Raw genomic sequence first — 17,763 nt, forward strand, 5'->3', positions numbered from 1 at the left:
GTGGCTGTGTGACAGCCGGTGCCAGCCCGCTCAGCCCTGCAGGAACAGGTGACGGTGAGTTACAGTGGCCACACAGCGACAACAAGCACAAGAGTCCAGTGACTGCCAGCAGCACCACGCCCCCCTCTGACCACGAAAGAGTTAAGAATGCTCCAGAAGCCCGCCACGCCCCTATCCTCAGCACGTGACCTAGCCGGTGAACAACAACAAGCACCAGCCAATGAGAGAGCAGGGTCTGGCCACGTGCCAGAGAGCAAGGGAGGGCGGAGTCTTGTTGATATCTGGCGGCAGCCAATAGAAAGCGATTTGAGTTCGGAAGGCGGAGGAGGGCGTGCCCAGTGCTGAAGGCGGCAGAGTGGGCGGGGTCCCGGTGCGCGCTCTCCGTTGGTCGTTTCTCTCCCCTGCCCCTCCCCCCTTCTCCTCTGGAAGATGGCGGCGTTAAGCACCGGAGGTTTTGATAGAGCGGGCGGGAGCACCGGGGTTCCGCTCCGCCTCCACCAACCTGTAAATCCGGCCGCCCGTATCGAAGAAACATCGCAGAATCTAGGAGCCGGTGCAGAAAGAGCTGAGGTACGAGGGGGTGGGGCGGACGGAACACCGCTACACACCACACCCCCTCCTCTCAGTGACACCGGGGCCCACACACCCCCTCCTCTCAGTGACACCGGGGCCCACACACCCCCTCCTCTCAGTGACACCGGGGCCCACACACCCCCTCCTCTCAGTGACACCGGGGCCCACACACCCCCTCCTCTCAGTGACACCGGGGGACACACACCCCCTCCTCTCAGTGACACCGGGGCCCACACACCCCCTCCTCTCAGTGACACCGGGGCCCACACACCCCCTCCTCTCAGTGACACCGGGGCCCACACACCCCCTCCTCTCAGTGACACCGGGGGACACACACCCCCTCCTCTCAGTGACACCGGGGCCCACACACCCCCTCCTCTCAGTGACACCGGGGCCCACACACCCCCTCCTCTCAGTGACACCGGGGCCCACACACCCCCTCCTCTCAGTGACACCGGGGGACACACACCCCCTCCTCTCAGTGACACCGGGGGACACACACCCCCTCCTCTCAGTGACACCGGGGCCCACACACCCCCTCCTCTCAGTGACACCGGGGCCCACACACCCCCTCCTCTCAGTGACACCGGGGCCCACACACCCCCTCCTCTCAGTGACACCGGGGGACACACACCCCCTCCTCTCAGTGACACCGGGGCCCACACACCCCCTCCTCTCAGTGACACCGGGGCCCACACACCCCCTCCTCTCAGTGACACCGGGGCCCACACACCCCCTCCTCTCAGTGACACCGGGGCCCACACACCCCCTCCTCTCAGTGACACCGGGGGACACACACCCCCTCCTCTCAGTGACACCGGGGCCCACACACCCCCTCCTCTCAGTGACACCGGGGCCCACACACCCCCTCCTCTCAGTGACACCGGGGCCCACACACCCCCTCCTCTCAGTGACACCGGGGGACACACACCCCCTCCTCTCAGTGACATCGGGGCCCACACACCCCCTCCTCTCAGTGACACCGGGGCCCACACACCCCCTCCTCTCAGTGACACCGGGGCCCACACACCCCCTCCTCTCAGTGACACCGGGGGACACACCCCCCCTCCTCTCAGTGACACCGGGGGACACACACCCCCTCCTCTCAGTGACACCGGGGGACACACACCCCCTCCTCTCAGTGACACCGGGGGACACACACCCCCTCCTCTCAGTGACACCGGGGCCCACACACCCCCTCCTCTCAGTGACACCGGGGCCCACACACCCCCTCCTCTCAGTGACACCGGGGCCCACACACCCCCTCCTCTCAGTGACACCGGGGGACACACACCCCCTCCTCTCAGTGACATCGGGGCCCACACACCCCCTCCTCTCAGTGACACCGGGGCCCACACACCCCCTCCTCTCAGTGACACCGGGGCCCACACACCCCCTCCTCTCAGTGACACCGGGGGACACACCCCCCCTCCTCTCAGTGACACCGGGGGACACACACCCCCTCCTCTCAGTGACACCGGGGCCCACACACCCCCTCCTCTCAGTGACACCGGGGGACACACACCCCCTCCTCTCAGTGACACCGGGGCCCACACACCCCCTCCTCTCAGTGACACCGGGGCCCACACACCCCCTCCTCTCAGTGACACCGGGGCCCACACACCCCCTCCTCTCAGTGACACCGGGGCCCACACCCCCCCTCCTCTCAGTGACACCGGGGGACACACACCCCCTCCTCTCAGTGACACCGGGGCCCACACACCCCCTCCTCTCAGTGACACCGGGGCCCACACACCCCCTCCTCTCAGTGACACCGGGGGACACACACCCCCTCCTCTCAGTGACACCGGGGGCCACACACCCCCTCCTCTCAGTGACATCGGGGCCCACACCCCCCCTCCTCTCAGTGACACCGGGGCCCACACACCCCCTCCTCTCAGTGACACCGGGGCCCATACACCCCCTCCTCTCAGTGACACCGGGGGACACACACCCCCTCCTCTCAGTGACATCGGGGCCCACACCCCCCCTCCTCTCAGTGACACCGGGGCCCACACCCCCCCTCCTCTCAGTGACACCGGGGGACACACACCCCCTCCTCTCAGTGACACCGGGGCCCATACACCCCCTCCTCTCAGTGACACCGGGGGACACACACCCCCTCCTCTCAGTGACACCGGGGGACACACACCCCCTCCTCTCAGTGTCACCGGGGGCCACACACACCCCCTCCTCTCAGTGACACCGGGGGACACACACCCCCTCCTCTCAGTGACACCGGGGGACACACACCCCCTCCTCTCAGTGACACCGGGGCCCACACACCCCCTCCTCTCAGTGACACCGGGGGACACACACCCCCTACTCTCAGTGTCACCGGGGGCCACACACACCCCCTCCTCTCAGTGACACCGGGGGACACACACCCCCTCCTCTCAGTGACACCGGGGCCCACACACCCCCTCCTCTCAGTGACACCGGGGGACACACACCCCCTCCTCTCAGTGACACCGGGGGACACACACCCCCTCCTCTCAGTGACACCGGGGGACACACACCCCCTCCTCTCAGTGACACCGGGGGACACACACACCCCCTCCTCTCAGTGACACCGGGGGACACACACACCCCCTCCTCTCAGTGACACCGGGGGACACACACCCCTTCCTCTCAGTGACACCGGGGGACACACACCCCCTCCTCTCAGTGACACCGGGGGACACACACCCCCTCCTCTCAGTGACACCGGGGGACACACACCCCCTCCTCTCAGTGACACCGGGGGACACACACCCCCTCCTCTCAGTGTCACCGGGGGCCACACACACCCCTCCTCGTAGTGACCCCTAGCATCACTGGAGATAGCACCCTATATCACCGCACGCCCCATCTGCACAGCAGATTCCTCCCTCCTTGTCACTTCCATCGTCAATGTATTTTCCCAGTGATGTCATCAGTCCTGCTGAGACCTGTAGTGCCACAAGAGATCTCCGCCAACAACATTGTCAACCGGTTTCCCCAAACACCAAGAAGTGTCCTCAGGTTCCAAGTGACACTGTGACCGATCGTCTGGCTCAAATAGTGATGGTCACAGTGTCACTTGGAATCTGAGGACTCTTCTTGGTGTTTGGGGAAACTGGTGACAATGTTGTTGGCGGAGATCTCTTGTGGCACTACAGGTCTCAGCAGGACTGATGCCATCACTGGGTTCACCTTAGATTTCTGTGTCCTCTATGGCACATTGGTCCCAATGGCTGATTAGCTTGTGAGCTCCGGGGGACAGATCCCGGTCTAGTATTTCACTTGTTGTCCACCTGGAGCCAGGACAGGATTCGTGAGCAGCGGCCTCTCCACCTCCTGTATCCCAGAGGCGCCATTCTACAGCTAATGTGTGTGCTTCAGCTCCACGGCTGCCTCATAATCTCTGCACTGTATAGACGTTGTCTCACAGCTGAGGGTTTGTTAAAATTGTATCTGGCCTACACAATCCTGTGAGCCAAACAGCCTGGGCTCCAGGCCAGGCATCTCCCCTGCACTGATACATTGCCACAAACTCTCAGCTATCAGAAATACCAAGTCTATGGAGCTTCTCAGTCTCTAGACTTAAAGGAGTCCATTTCCCATTCACTGACCGCAATCAGAGATGGTGATATTAATCTCAGAGTGTTTAAGAATGTGGAACTTTTTATTATGCAGCGATCCCATTTGATGGCCAAATTGAGTTGGTCAACTTTCTCTTTAAAAAAGTGGCTCAGGCGTACAGATGGGATCATGACACATGACCATGTTGTTTATATTCAGGTTTTTAGAATAGACACTTGCCCCATGCACATTTTGTTTTCATTCCTTCTCAATTTTTGGGTTCATGATGTAGTACGGCTGTGTATAGGGTCCTGTATGCTCTATATAGGGTGTGAATTTAGTGTACACACCACCTACTCGTCACAACCACCTGTGGCCACCAGAGGGCAGCAGAGCAGATGTGTAAATAAGATGGTTGACATTTTTTATTGTCTTCCCCATTTCCAGAGTTACGCTTTTCCATTCTCACATTACTGTTTGACAGATACATTCCAGGGTTGATACGCCCCAAATTAAGCCAGCGGCACAGACCAGTGAATAACCCATGTATGATCTCTCACCTTCAGGTCTCCGTGTATTACAACAATGTAAGAACATCCTTTCACTTTGGCAAGATGCAGAACACGCCATCTGGGCAGTACCAGGACAGTTTCCATGGAGGCCTGCCGTACCCCCGATCAACAGCATCCGGGTCTCAGCCTGTGCAGAACCGAATCCAACCAACATTACCCTCCGTTATTCCTGTCCCTAAACACAGGTGAACGAGGGCTGCACTCGTGCGCGGTCATTTTTGCACTGTTCCACCTTAATCGCCGGAATAATCTACGTCTATTGCAGGGAAATGTTTACATTCCCTGCTCCCTAACTCTGCTTTGTGTCTGTGAACAGAAATATCGTTTACTTGTTACCAGTGGGTGAGAAGTTGACTTTGACTCTTGATCACACATCTGTTTTCTCTCCAGGCTTGATGAGGCGATCGCAGCAGCCGCTCTGACCAGCCTGTCCTCGGGGCCTTTGGTGCTGCCAGCAGGAACAGGTATCCATATACGTCTATAGCTTTCACGATACAGGGCAGTAAAGGAGGTGTTCACCCATCTGTGCCCTGCTGCTGAGCTGGGGACTGGCATGGCATGACTACTGCTCTGCAGATTCTCCCGAGTCTTTCTGTATTGTCTGGCTGCTGGGTACCTGATGTCTAACATCCATGATCTTTATAAATAGGCTTGTCAAGCAGCACGTTCCTGGGAAAAGATGGTACCTCCGATCTTCCCTTCTGGTATTTTGTTTAGCCTTTTACCCACGTGACCCCTGCAACCAGACCGAGCAATCATGTGACTGCAAGTATGTAATATGTATGTTTCTGACTACATTCCGACTACACGTACACGGCCTTACTCAGTTCACTTGTATTGAGCAAGGCCTCACACGTCTAGTCGGAATGTGGCTGGGAGCATGCATATTGCATACTTGTGGTTATATGACTGCTTGCTCTCACCATCGGCACCAGAAAATTCTCACAACGCGCAGTGTAAGTTTAGTTTCCATTTAAACCTGCCATCCATGACTTATTATACATTTTTGAACTGTTTTGACCCCTTTGATCCTGATTAGTGATGAGTGAATATACTCGTTACTCGACATTTCTCGAGCACGCTCGGGGGTCCTCCGAGTATTTTTTAGTGCTCGGAGAGTTAGTTTTCCTCACCTCAGCTGAATGATTTACAGCTATTAGCCAGCATAAGTATATGTGGGGGTTGCCTGGTTGCTAGGGAATCCCCACATGTACTTATGCTGGCTAACAGATGTAAATCATTCAGCTGCTGCAAGAAAATCTAAATCTCCGAGCACTAAAAAATACTCGGAGGACACCCGAGCGTGCTCGAGAAATCTCGAGTAACCAGTATATTCGCTCATCACTAATCCTGATGCATTTACAGGATGTCAGAGTGAACAGTGCATGGTGAACGCCATCAATTCATCAAGCTCGAGCAGTTCCAACAGCTGTGAACTGTACATGTCCATCCCTTCCACGCCGTCTCCTCCGCTACAGGCCGCACCCTCTTTGGCATGTGCCGATGCCGGACTGGAGGACTCTGACACCACTCACTTTTTGTTTGGAGAACCTGTTCCCCGGAAGAGGAAGGTAACGGCACAGAGATATCTTTAATTCCTCCTCCATTGGTCGATAGTGATTCCGTCACATGATCTTGACATCTACATTCTGTTCCTGCAGAACTCGGGGAGGCTAATGTTCCGCTGTCTCTGGAAGAATTGCGAGAAAGTTCTCAGCACATCTGCTGCAATACAGAAGCATATCCGTACTGAACATCTGGGGTGAGTGTGATAACGGGGTGCAGTTTTTATATTGAGGTTGTCCAGCTGCTCATTCGTAGCAGCCAGTCTTTCAGTCATTCAGGTGAAAGCTTGAAGGGGTCGTACCAGGCTTGGAAGTTTTCCCTTATCCATTAGATAGGAGATATCTTTCTGATCATTAAGGATCTGACCACTGATTCCTAGAGCCTTGTGTAAATGGATTGGCTGCCAATCATGTGCACCTCTGCTCCATTCATTCTCTATAGGACCACTAGCGATGACCAAGTACAAATTTTGGCTGGTCTTCGGCAATCCCATTAAGAATGAATGAAGCAGAGGTGTGCATGGTCACCCACTTCTCCATTCACAGATCAGTCGAGATCTGTTAGGATCCTCGCAATTGGGAAGTTATCCCCTAGCCTCTAAAAAACCCTTATTAAAATATAACCTTTATTAGGTATATAATAAAATAATGAAATCACAATCCCTAATTATTCAAGTGTAGATAAAGTGCATACATAGTGAAAAAGTGACACACGTAAGAATGTCAGTGGGGTGCTCTAGCCCTATAACCTTGTACTCATTGTGCACCCCCCAACTGCGGAAAATGGCAACTTATGGAAAATAAAAAATCAAGAAAGGGTGCCCCTGCTAATGCGTCGGCTATCCTTGGGCTTAACCAGATATTCCAAAGTAGAGGACAGATAAAGGTCGACAAACCCTATTATGTTATATCTATTCTGGAGGGTATGGAAAAAGGACATGAACACACAAACCAGCCATCGGTGAGCTGTTTGTTAGCTTGTACAAATACCCTTGATGTCCTATGTAAATCTAGATAATCATGCAACGTCAAAACCATGCAAGGTTTTTACACAGATTGTGTATTAGCAATGTCCGATGTTACATGTCACATACAGCAAAAAAATGTATTCCCCTCCCAAGAAATCTGCAGATATACCGTATCTACATTACAACTGACACTCAAGTCACAGATTTTCCTTAAATTACATTAAAGACCCCCATAGACATTACAAGAAGATGAAGTGGACTCTCCAATCTTCAAATGAGTATGGGGTCTCCCATACTTTCACCCACAGCTGATATAAGGGGAAATATTGGATTTGATCACTTAATCCCATTGTTCTTAAGGGAGATGAACTGTAGTCAGAAGCTGAAGTCGCTAATGGCAGCTTACACCTCTCTCCTTATTAGTTTAGTTGAAGAAGGGGTGGATTAATTTAGTAAATCTCTTCTCAGTCTGCTCACCTGAAGTTTATGTGCCGCAGACCCCGTGCAGAACCAGAGCACAATGACGGTGAAGAAGACTTCTACTACACCGAGATGGACGTGAATGTGGACACGCTGACAGATGGACTGTCCAGTCTGACTCCCACTTCTCCTACCACCATCGGGCCCCCGGCTCCCTTCCTTTGTGCTGGGTCCCTTGGAGCTGCCAACCACATAGACTTGCCACTGGTATCTCCCCTCAGTCTGTCGGCCCCCAGCACCCTTTGCCACGTGCACTCCGATCACGCCTATCAAGTGAGTACAGCCTTAGTGGAGATGGCCATTCTGATCTGGGTTTAGCTCCTCTTAAAGTGAAGCACTGGCAGCTGCTATAGGTAAATGTCATCTTATCACACTGCAGGAGCTCGCCATTTTCCAGCTATGCTGCCATCTTCCTTTATGTGTCCTCACTTCACAATCTCGGACAGAGGTTTCATGGCTTCTCCTCCTGTTCTGCCCACAGGCTCCTTCACCTGTCAGCGTGTCCTTTACATCGAAGGTCAACTTCACTTGGCAGTCTCCTCCGCCCCTGCTCATCAAAGCCCCTCCAGTAAGTATTGCTTCAATAATTAAAAGGGTTTTCCAGCAATAAAACAGATTACATACTCTATATAAAACTTCAAAGCTAAACTAATTAATCTTTTGCAGGGCTTGAGGGTAATGGAGTACCTGGGTCATTCCCTGCTCCTTATGTACCTGCTCTAGGTATAACATTGTGTACCAGTTCTGTCTGGAGTGACCCTTTAACCATTTAATAACGAGCATCGTATATTTACGGCACTCGACAGGAGCAGATGAGTGGAGCAGGCTCAAGAGCTGTACCTGCTCCAGTCCTGGCAAATGATGGCTGTGTTATTCAGTCATCCTCTGACAGCCGCCAGTGAAATGCTGCTCGGCCTGCGGCTGATAACATGTCATGGTAAAAATAAGAAAGTTATGACTCTTTGAAGAAAGGGAGGAAAAAACAAAAAAATCGTCCAGTCCTCATAGGGGTTGACCACTACTAGGACAACCCCTTCTTTATCTAAATGTTTGACCCCCGATAAAATAAAAAAGCCTATACTCGCCTCCCGTGCCAATGCCGTTCCAGCGGTGATGGCACTCGCGGTCCCAGGACTGTTGTGCGGTGTATGGTGCCCGGCGCCCAATCAGCGCTCGCGTCACTGTCCCCGACTTCCTACGGATTGAACATGAAGAGGAAGTCCGGGCTGGAGCTGATATGACTTCATCTTCATGTTCGATTCGTCCGTAGGCGTGGACAGTGACGCCAGCGCTGATTGGGCATGAGGTTCACATGTCATAATAACCGCATTATAGACCCGGGACCGCGAGTGCCGATACCACTAGAATGGCGCCAGCATGGAAGGTGAGTATAGGCGGTTTTATTTTATTGGGCCCATACATTTAGATCAAGAAGGGGTTGTCCTAGTAGTAGACTTTTAAAGATGGCGATCTCTGCATGTATGTAAGTCGCATGAACACATAGGCAGACAGACATGGTGGAAATCCGAGTGTGGTGACAGCAGTTGGATGTGCAGAGATTAGAGATGGAGTGACTCCGTTCACAGGACCCGATCCAGCGGCCACGTCATTAATCTGTGGCTGTCAGACGGGAGCCCTGCGAACCTCCTCTTTCCTGCCTGTGCAGCAATAGGTTACAGATTTGGTCACTGGACCTGGAAATCGATTGCACCAATTGTAGAAGAGACCTACTGGATCCTCCAGGGCATATTATTGCACCATTTTATTTCTTGCCTTTGGCTGTAGGTTCGACCCACTTTGAATATCAGTGAGAAAAGGCCGCAAATCCTGACCGCCCCACCGAACATAAAGCAAGTGGCCGGGACTCGGTGAGCAGCACAATCTCCTCCATCTGTGTCTGTTATGTGCAGTCTGGTGTGCCTGTGCCGGCGGCTAATCGATGGTGTGATGTGCCCTGTCATGTGATTGCTGCAGCTGCTCCAGCAAAATCACGCTTTAAGTGTCCGGCAAGTATCTTAAGGGCATAACAGAGGTCCGCCTCTGATCCAGGCCACGTATTCTTCCCTCTTCCCCAGGAAGCCTCGTGGGGAAGCAAAGAAATGCCGGAAGGTGTACGGGATGGAACGGAAAGACATGTGGTGCACTGCCTGCCGCTGGAAGAAGGCCTGTCAGAGATTCATGGACTGAGGGCTGCAGCCGCTAAACCTCAACTGCCCCTAGGGGGCGCAACTGAGCTTTTGAATATTTTTTTTCCGCCCCCCTCCTCTAAAAACTGTTTTATTCCCAGCCTTTTGTGAAAAGTCCCCGATGATTCAGGACTGTTGTTATACACCCAATATTTTTATACATTGACTGCATTTCTTTTTGTATGGTCTGGAGCCCCCTTTTGGGCTGGACCCCGCCTAGATGGCCATGAGGAGGTTCTTCTCAGGTAACGCGCTGCCGGGTTTCTGAGATTCCTTTTGGTGGACTGTTCAGCGAGTGAAAGAAGACGAGCTTTATTTTTGATATTATGAGATGAGGAATCGGGTTGTACGGGGCAGGGCTCAGAGAGGAAAGGGGGAGGGGTTGATGTGATTTTTGACTGTTTCTTTCTTCCCCATTTTTGTAGGGTGGTCTTAAATTTTTGCTGCACTATGCTTTGCACTTTTTGGAGGCTCTGTGGACATGGAGGGGGCCATAAAGGCTTATTCATTACTGTCTTGTGGCTCCTACATCTGCAGGTAGGGGAGAAATACTAGAGCTTGGCCACCAGCAGCTGGGAGAATTTAAAGAGGGTACTCAGCCAGACCCCCAAAGATGACGCTTTTTGTGATCATCCTTGATTACCATGTTGCACAATTAAATATGAAAATGAATATATATATACATACACAGCAGTCATTGAGCACTTCTTGGAGAGAAGGATCTGCTTTCATTGCACTCCGGCGCCACTCTGGTCCATGTAGGTTGTGCTTGGTATTGCAGCTCCTCTCCATTTGAGTGAAAGCAGATGCGCTACAATACCTGACACAACCTGTAGGCAAATGGTGGCGCTGTTTCTGAAATACACGCAGCTTTTTCTTTACAATCCTGCACAGCCTTGAGGAGAAAAACAAAGATGGCAGCTATCTTCTTCCCCACGCTAAACATTGGAGTTTTCCAGCATAGCCACTGACCGCATATGTGGCCTAGGTGTATGGAGCCCTTCTTTGCTCTGAGAAATATATTTTATTAATAGGAGTTAATTTAATATTTTTAATGTCCCCCTATAAAGCACGTAAGGAAAGGCAGCTGTGATATTTCTCCCCTACCTTACAGGAGGAGTGTAATGTAGTGTAACATATAGTATAGAACCCCCTCCATGACCAGTGCAATATAATAGTGTCATACATTTCACTGCCCCCTCCTGTACCATCTCAGGAACTGCAAGGGATGATAAGTATTGTGCCAGGGCAGAAACGTCCCTGACTTTCCCCAGGAATGCCTAGCACAAGGGACCAGGATCCTTTTTTTTTTTTTTTACATCTGTAATGAGCACATGAGGGAGGGTATCGTCTCTCCTTAAATCATTGCCGTCAGTAGGGTAAATGCTGCATAGACGAAGAAGCTGGTGAAATCAAAGCTTTCCTAAGGGGCACAATTTTGTGATTAGGTTAATGAGATGCCACTAGGGGGTGCTCTGAAGCGGAAAAATAAATCTGTATCGTGAGCGCCCTCTAGTGGTGCACAGCCAAAATGTTGCCACTTAGTCAGGGCCAGAAGTTTTGAGACCGATACAAATTTAGTTGTTTGTTGTTTTTTTTTACAATTTGCAGCTTCAGTGTTTTTTTTCACATTCTAGTCAAATGTTTTTATGGATACTGAAGTACAATTATCAGCACTTCATAAGGTTGTGTCTTTCATGATGTCTGCCCTTCTCCATGGCAGCTGGATATCGGCTTCTGGGCCAAATCCTGACTGATGGCCGCCCATTCTTGTCTCATCAGTTCTTAGAGTTTATCCCAAATTCTGTGGTTTTGTTTGTCCTTTTTGAGGATTGACCACAGGATCTGAATAGGATTGACATCTGGGGAGTTTTCTGGCCATGGATCCAAAATGTCAATGTTTTTTTTCGACCGAACCACTTAATTATCACATTTGTCTTGTGACATGGTCTCCATCCTGCTGGAAAAAGCATTGTCCATCCCCAAATTGCTCCTGGATGGTTGGGAGAAGTTACTCTTGGAGGATGTTAGATCCCATTCTATATTCATGGCCGTGTTCAATTGTGAGTGACCCCCTCCATGGATGAGAAGCCCCCTCACATGAATGGTCTCAGGATGCCTTACTGTGGGCAGATACAGGACTCATGGTAGCGCTCACCTTTCCTTGTCCGGACACTCATTTCACCAGTCTGAAGGGGGCTTTATCAAGGAGAGTCATTTTGCAGGAAGTACAGGGATTGCACTGCCGAGACCTTGGGTAAAGTAATATTCTCGGATCTCAGTCAGAACTTGGGGTCAATCCTCAAAAAGCAAGAGGACCAAGAAAGCCACACCACAGAATTTGGGATAAACTCCACGCACTTATGAGCCAAGAATGGGCGGTCATCAGTAAGGATTTGGCCTATTCACCGATATCGGCTGTCAGGGCGAGGGGCAGACGTCAGGTTTTGTGAAAACCAAAATTTGTGTCAATCTCAAAAGCTTTTGGCCACATCTGTACTATGTGGCAGAAGATTTGGCGCTCTGTTTCAGAAAGCATCTCTAACCCCTATAAAAAAAAAAATCTATCAATCATCACGTAATTGTGACCCTGTCTAGCTATTAGAGAACACAACGATAGGCGCACTTTAATCCAGCGGGTGCAAGTATTTGCGATGGCGGTGCTGACGGTGACCGGCGGTCAGGCCATTGTCTAAGTGTAGCTTGAGAATTGATAGCAGTGATCTGATTGGTCGGTGTGTGTGTAGAATCTTCACTTTTCGGTCGCACTTGTTAATAATTATCATAATGAGCGCATTGTCTGTTGCTATGGCAACTGGCCATGTTTGATTCCATAATAACCGTTATCTGCTCAGCTCTAGGAGTGCCTATATATTGGGAAATGGAAAGATCGGGTGACGGTGCATCTTGCTTGTCATGCCATTTGCATTTTTGAATAGGAAACCATTCTGGGGATTTTTTCCTGCACACTTGCAGTGTTTTTATTTTCCTAGAAGCGATAGTTGGTGCATGTGTCCCAAGCCTGAGCGATGGCCCGGGGCGGCAGCAGACTTTATTGAAGTATATGGAGTATCTTTCTTCGTACAGTTTCGGTAGGGTTACTCTTTGAAGATGATTTTTTTTGCACTTGATAAATTGGGCTCAGGGCAACAAGCACAGTAATGTATGCAGATCATGGTGAGATGCATTGATCTGGATGGTGCGATACCCCCACTTAGCCATGTGGGGGCAGTGTTACACAACCCAAGGGAAGACCGAGGTGGGCAGCCACACAATGCTTTCATCAATTTGCACTCGATCATGTGATTAGCTGAAATCTTTTCTTTTTTTCAGATGAGAAGTGAACATTCTGCGTCTCCGCCATTACTTTTGCACAGTCTGGGGGAAAAAGTGGTGTGTGTAGAGGGAATTTTGGCATGTTTCTGTATTGTGTACCCTGTGCTTTGTGTTTTAAAATGTAACCCCGTTGCAGGAAGCTAGATTTTGGGGACACAGAGGAAAGGAGCAAGGTTGTCTTTGAAGATCGGTCGCAGCACAATAGAAATCTGGTATTATGATTGGGGTCTTTAATGGCCTTCAGGGTAACATCTTCAACAACTTTCATCGTTATCATCTGATTGCATTTGATCTCTTGACACTAAAATATAATGGAGTGTCAAGACGGGGAAATCCTGCAATTTAATTTAGTAGCAGTACTTGTTAACGACCAGTAGATGGCGATGTTGTCATTGCCGTGCGCAGAGAATGTGTACTGGCAAAGATCAGCCTGTCATATACAACCTAGCCGGCCATTGACCTTATAGGAGTGCCACCCAAGCCACAGGCACTGCCGGGGTTGCACAATCACTTTTATAGTTTTTATAGCCCATATAAGCTATACGTAATAGTGTCAAGTATGGCATGAATGTGGATATTTCTGCAACTGCACGTGATCCACCTATAATCTAATGTCGATGTCCATCTTAAGACTGAATATTCTGCATCTGTTATGTCTAGAACTAGTGGCAGCAATCATGGATTGCATGGCAGGGGTTCTGTCTTTTTGCCCGTCTGTCTTTCGCCATCAGAATGCCTAAACCAAGGCTGATGGGGGCAGTGTTGGATGCAAGAGTCATAGGCGCTGTACCGTGCCATCATGCCATGTGTGATGTTGGCCATTGTGCTAGAGCTGCTTGGCACTGCAACGGATATTTCACAGACGGGTGGGGATATAGCACCATGCCGCGTCTGAGGCACATTCCAAAGTTACATGAAGCAAAAAAGTAATGATAAGCTTTATTTTATAAAAAATTCTTGCACTAAGTTTGGCCTGGAGAAAAAAAAAAACATGCCATAGATAAAGGGGCTGAATGGGGGACGGGCTGGTATATGCACTAGGGATGGTATATTGTAGCCTGCAGGAGGGGCACCACGCTACTTGTGCGCAGGATGAGGAGGGTGTAGTGTCTGTGCCCATAGCAGAGATGTACGTCCTAAGGGAAGGGGGTCCTTACTTGTGAAATATAGGGAAAAGGTGCAGGCTGTGCAATTGTTTCTTCCATATGTGCGGCTGTGACTGTTTGACAGTATACACACAGCGCCACCTCATGGAGACTTATGTGCCAAGCACAGAGCTAAACCTTTTGTCAGTTATCCTGGTAAAGAAAAAAATAAAGATTTTTCTTTTTGTATTTTTTGGTTTACATTGTTTCCTTTCAGATACCGACAGTAGAGACTAAAAGTTCTTAAAACCTCCTGTAAGGCTGAATTCACATGTGCATTACGTGGTTTTCTGTTCCATCATAGGAGCTGAAAAAAAAAACTGCAAATGATCGGAGTACTGACACAAGACAACAGTGGTGCTCAATGGGCCCCACTTGTGTTCACCTCTGCATGGAGAGGACGACCACTTTTTCTTTATTTTATGAAATGCATGTCATTGGGGGCTAATATCCTTTTTGCAGTATTTGCTTGCTATGTCGCATTGTCTATTGCTCTCTACAGAATGAGTTAGCCGAGAATCAGTCAGTGAGTTTACTAGATGGTGGCCCGATTCTAACGCACCGGGTATTCTAGAATGTGCATGTCCACGTAGTATATTGCCTAGCCACGTAGTATATTGCCCAGCCACGTAGTATATTGCCCAGCCACGTAGTATATTGCCCAGTTACGTAGTATATTGCCCAGTTACGTAGTAGATTGCCCAGTTACGTAGTAGATTGCCCAGCCACGTAGTAGATTGCCCAGCCACGTAGTATATTGCCCAGCCACGTAGTATATTGCCCAGTCACGTAGTATATTGCCCAGTCACGTAGTATATTGCCCAGTCACGTAGTATATTGCCCAGTCACGTAGTATATTGCCCAGTTACGTAGTATATTGCCCAGTTACGTAGTATATTGCCCAGTTACGTAGTATATTGCCCAGCCACGTAGTATATTGCCCAGTTACGTAGTATATTGCCCAGTTACGTAGTATATTGCCCAGTCACGTAGTATATTGCCCAGTCACGTAGTATATTGCCCAGTTACGTAGTATATTGCCCAGCCACGTAGTATATTGCCCAGCCACGTAGTATATTGCCCAGTTACGTAGTATATTGCCCAGTTACGTAGTATATTGCCCAGTCACGTAGTATATTGCCCAGTCACGTAGTATATTGCCCAGTCACGTAGTATATTGCCCAGTCACGTAGTATATTGCCCAGCTACGTAGTATATTGCCCAGCTACGTAGTATATTGCCCAGTCACGTAGTATATTGCCCAGTCACGTAGTATATTGCCCAGCTACGTAGTATATTGCCCAGTCACGTAGTATATTGCCCAGTCACGTAGTATATTGCCCAGTTACGTAGTATATTGCCCAGTTACGTAGTATATTGCCCAGTCACGTAGTATATTGCCCAGTCACGTAGTATATTGCCCAGCCTTGTAGTATATTGCCCAGCCATGTAGTATATTGCCCAGCTACGTAGTATATTGCCCAGTTACGTAGTATATTGCCCAGCCACGTAGTATATTGCCCAGCCACGTAGTATATTGCCCAGCCACGTAGTATATTGCCCAGCCACGTAGTATATTGTCCAGTTACGTAGTATATTGTCCAGTTACGTAGTATATTGCCCAGCTACGTAGTATATTGCCCAGTTACGTAGTATATTGCCCAGCCACGTAGTATATTGCCCAGCCACGTAGTATATTGCCCAGCCACGTAGTATATTGCCCAGCCTTGTAGTATATTGCCCAGCCATGTAGTATATTGCCCAGCCTTGTAGTATATTGCCCAGCCTTGTAGTATATTGCCCAGTTACGTAGTATATTGCCCAGTTACGTAGTATATTGCCCAGTTACGTAGTATATTGCCCAGCTACGTAGTATATTGCCCAGTCACGTAGTATATTGCCCAGTTACGTAGTATATTGCCCAGCCTTGTAGTATATTGCCCAGCCATGTAGTATATTGCCCAGTTACGTAGTATATTGCCCAGCTACGTAGTATATTGCCCAGCTACGTAGTATATTGCCCAGCCACGTAGTATATTGCCCAGCCACGTAGTATATTGCCCAGCCACGTAGTATATTGCCCAGCCACGTAGTATATTGCCCAGCCACGTAGTATATTGCCCAGCCACGTAGTATATTGCCCAGCCACGTAGTATATTGCCCAGCCACGTAGTATATTGCCCAGCCACGTAGTATATTCCCAGCCACGTAGTATATTGCCCAGTCACGTAGTATATTGCCCAGCCACGTAGTATATTGCCCAGCCACGTAGTATATTGCCCAGCCACGTAGTATATTGCCCAGCCACGTAGTATATTGCCCAGCCACGTAGTATATTGCCCAGCCACGTAGTATATTGCCCAGCCACGTAGTATATTGCCCAGCCACGTAGTATATTGCCCAGCCACGTAGTATATTGCCCAGCCACGTAGTATATTGCCCAGCCACGTAGTATATTGCCCAGCCACGTAGTATATTGCCCAGCCACGTAGTATATTGCCCAGCCACGTAGTATATTGCCCAGCCACGTAGTATATTGCCCAGCCACGTAGTATATTGCCCAGTTACGTAGTATATTGCCCAGCCACGTAGTATATTGCCCAGTTACGTAGTATATTGCCCAGCCACGTAGTATATTGCCCAGTCACGTAGTATATTGCCCAGTTACGTAGTATACAGCACAGAGCCACGTAGTATATTGCCCAGTCACGTAGTATATTGCCCAGTTACGTAGTATACAGCACAGAGCCACGTAGTATATTGCCCAGTCACGTAGTATATTGCCCAGTTACGTAGTATACAGCACAGAGCCACGTAGTATATTGGCCAGTCATGTATATTGCCCAGCTACAATAAGGGCAAACTCTACACATATAGTACAGGTGTGCATAGGAATCAGCGTTTTTGGTGCATTTTTTTTCTGCAGCCAAAGCCTGCTCTCTTGGCAGTAAAAACACTGCTTTCAAAACACCCATTTTTTAGGGTATGTGCAGAGGATCCGGAAATGGCAGGCCTTTGGATGTCTCGGACATGTGCGGTGTCCAAAGTGCTGCCATCTTTTGAACACTGGTGATTCCGCGTGTGTTCATTGATCTGTGCGGAGTCCCTGCGTCCTATGCATTGCAGGGGTGAGATTTCTCTTGTGGAGACTCGCGTCTACACCAGATAAATTGATATGCTACAGCCAGGACAGACGCGCCCCATGTCCGTCACTACGGGTGAGGTGCAGGTGATAGTAAAGATGGAATTTCTTGACATCCCCTCCACTATACTGTAACATGTGGCCGCTGCGGGTTGGACGCTGCACAAGTACACAGCAGCCGACCCGCAGCGTTTTCTGACTGTGTGCACACACCCTTAGAGCTTTTGCTGTTTTGATAAAGTTAGTGTTATTC

At 50.1% G+C, this 17,763-nt stretch overlaps 1 protein-coding gene across 1 annotated transcript; it reads left to right on the forward strand.

Moving 5' to 3' along the window:
- Nucleotides 1-308: 308 nt before the first annotated feature.
- On the forward strand, nt 309-14,557 carry SLC2A4RG (SLC2A4 regulator). The gene is made up of 9 exons (XM_069751074.1): nt 309-570; nt 4,683-4,873; nt 5,079-5,152; nt 6,054-6,259; nt 6,350-6,450; nt 7,719-7,974; nt 8,183-8,269; nt 9,487-9,569; nt 9,777-14,557. Exons 1-9 carry the CDS (start codon nt 430-432, stop codon nt 9,886-9,888), a joined length of 1,251 nt encoding a protein of 416 aa, XP_069607175.1. The 5' UTR covers nt 309-429; the 3' UTR covers nt 9,889-14,557.
- Nucleotides 14,558-17,763: the final 3,206 nt, after the last annotated feature.

The sequence above is a fragment of the Ranitomeya imitator genome, chromosome 2 (genome assembly GCF_032444005.1).
Source record: "Ranitomeya imitator isolate aRanImi1 chromosome 2, aRanImi1.pri, whole genome shotgun sequence".
Taxonomy (NCBI): Eukaryota; Metazoa; Chordata; class Amphibia; order Anura; family Dendrobatidae; genus Ranitomeya; species Ranitomeya imitator.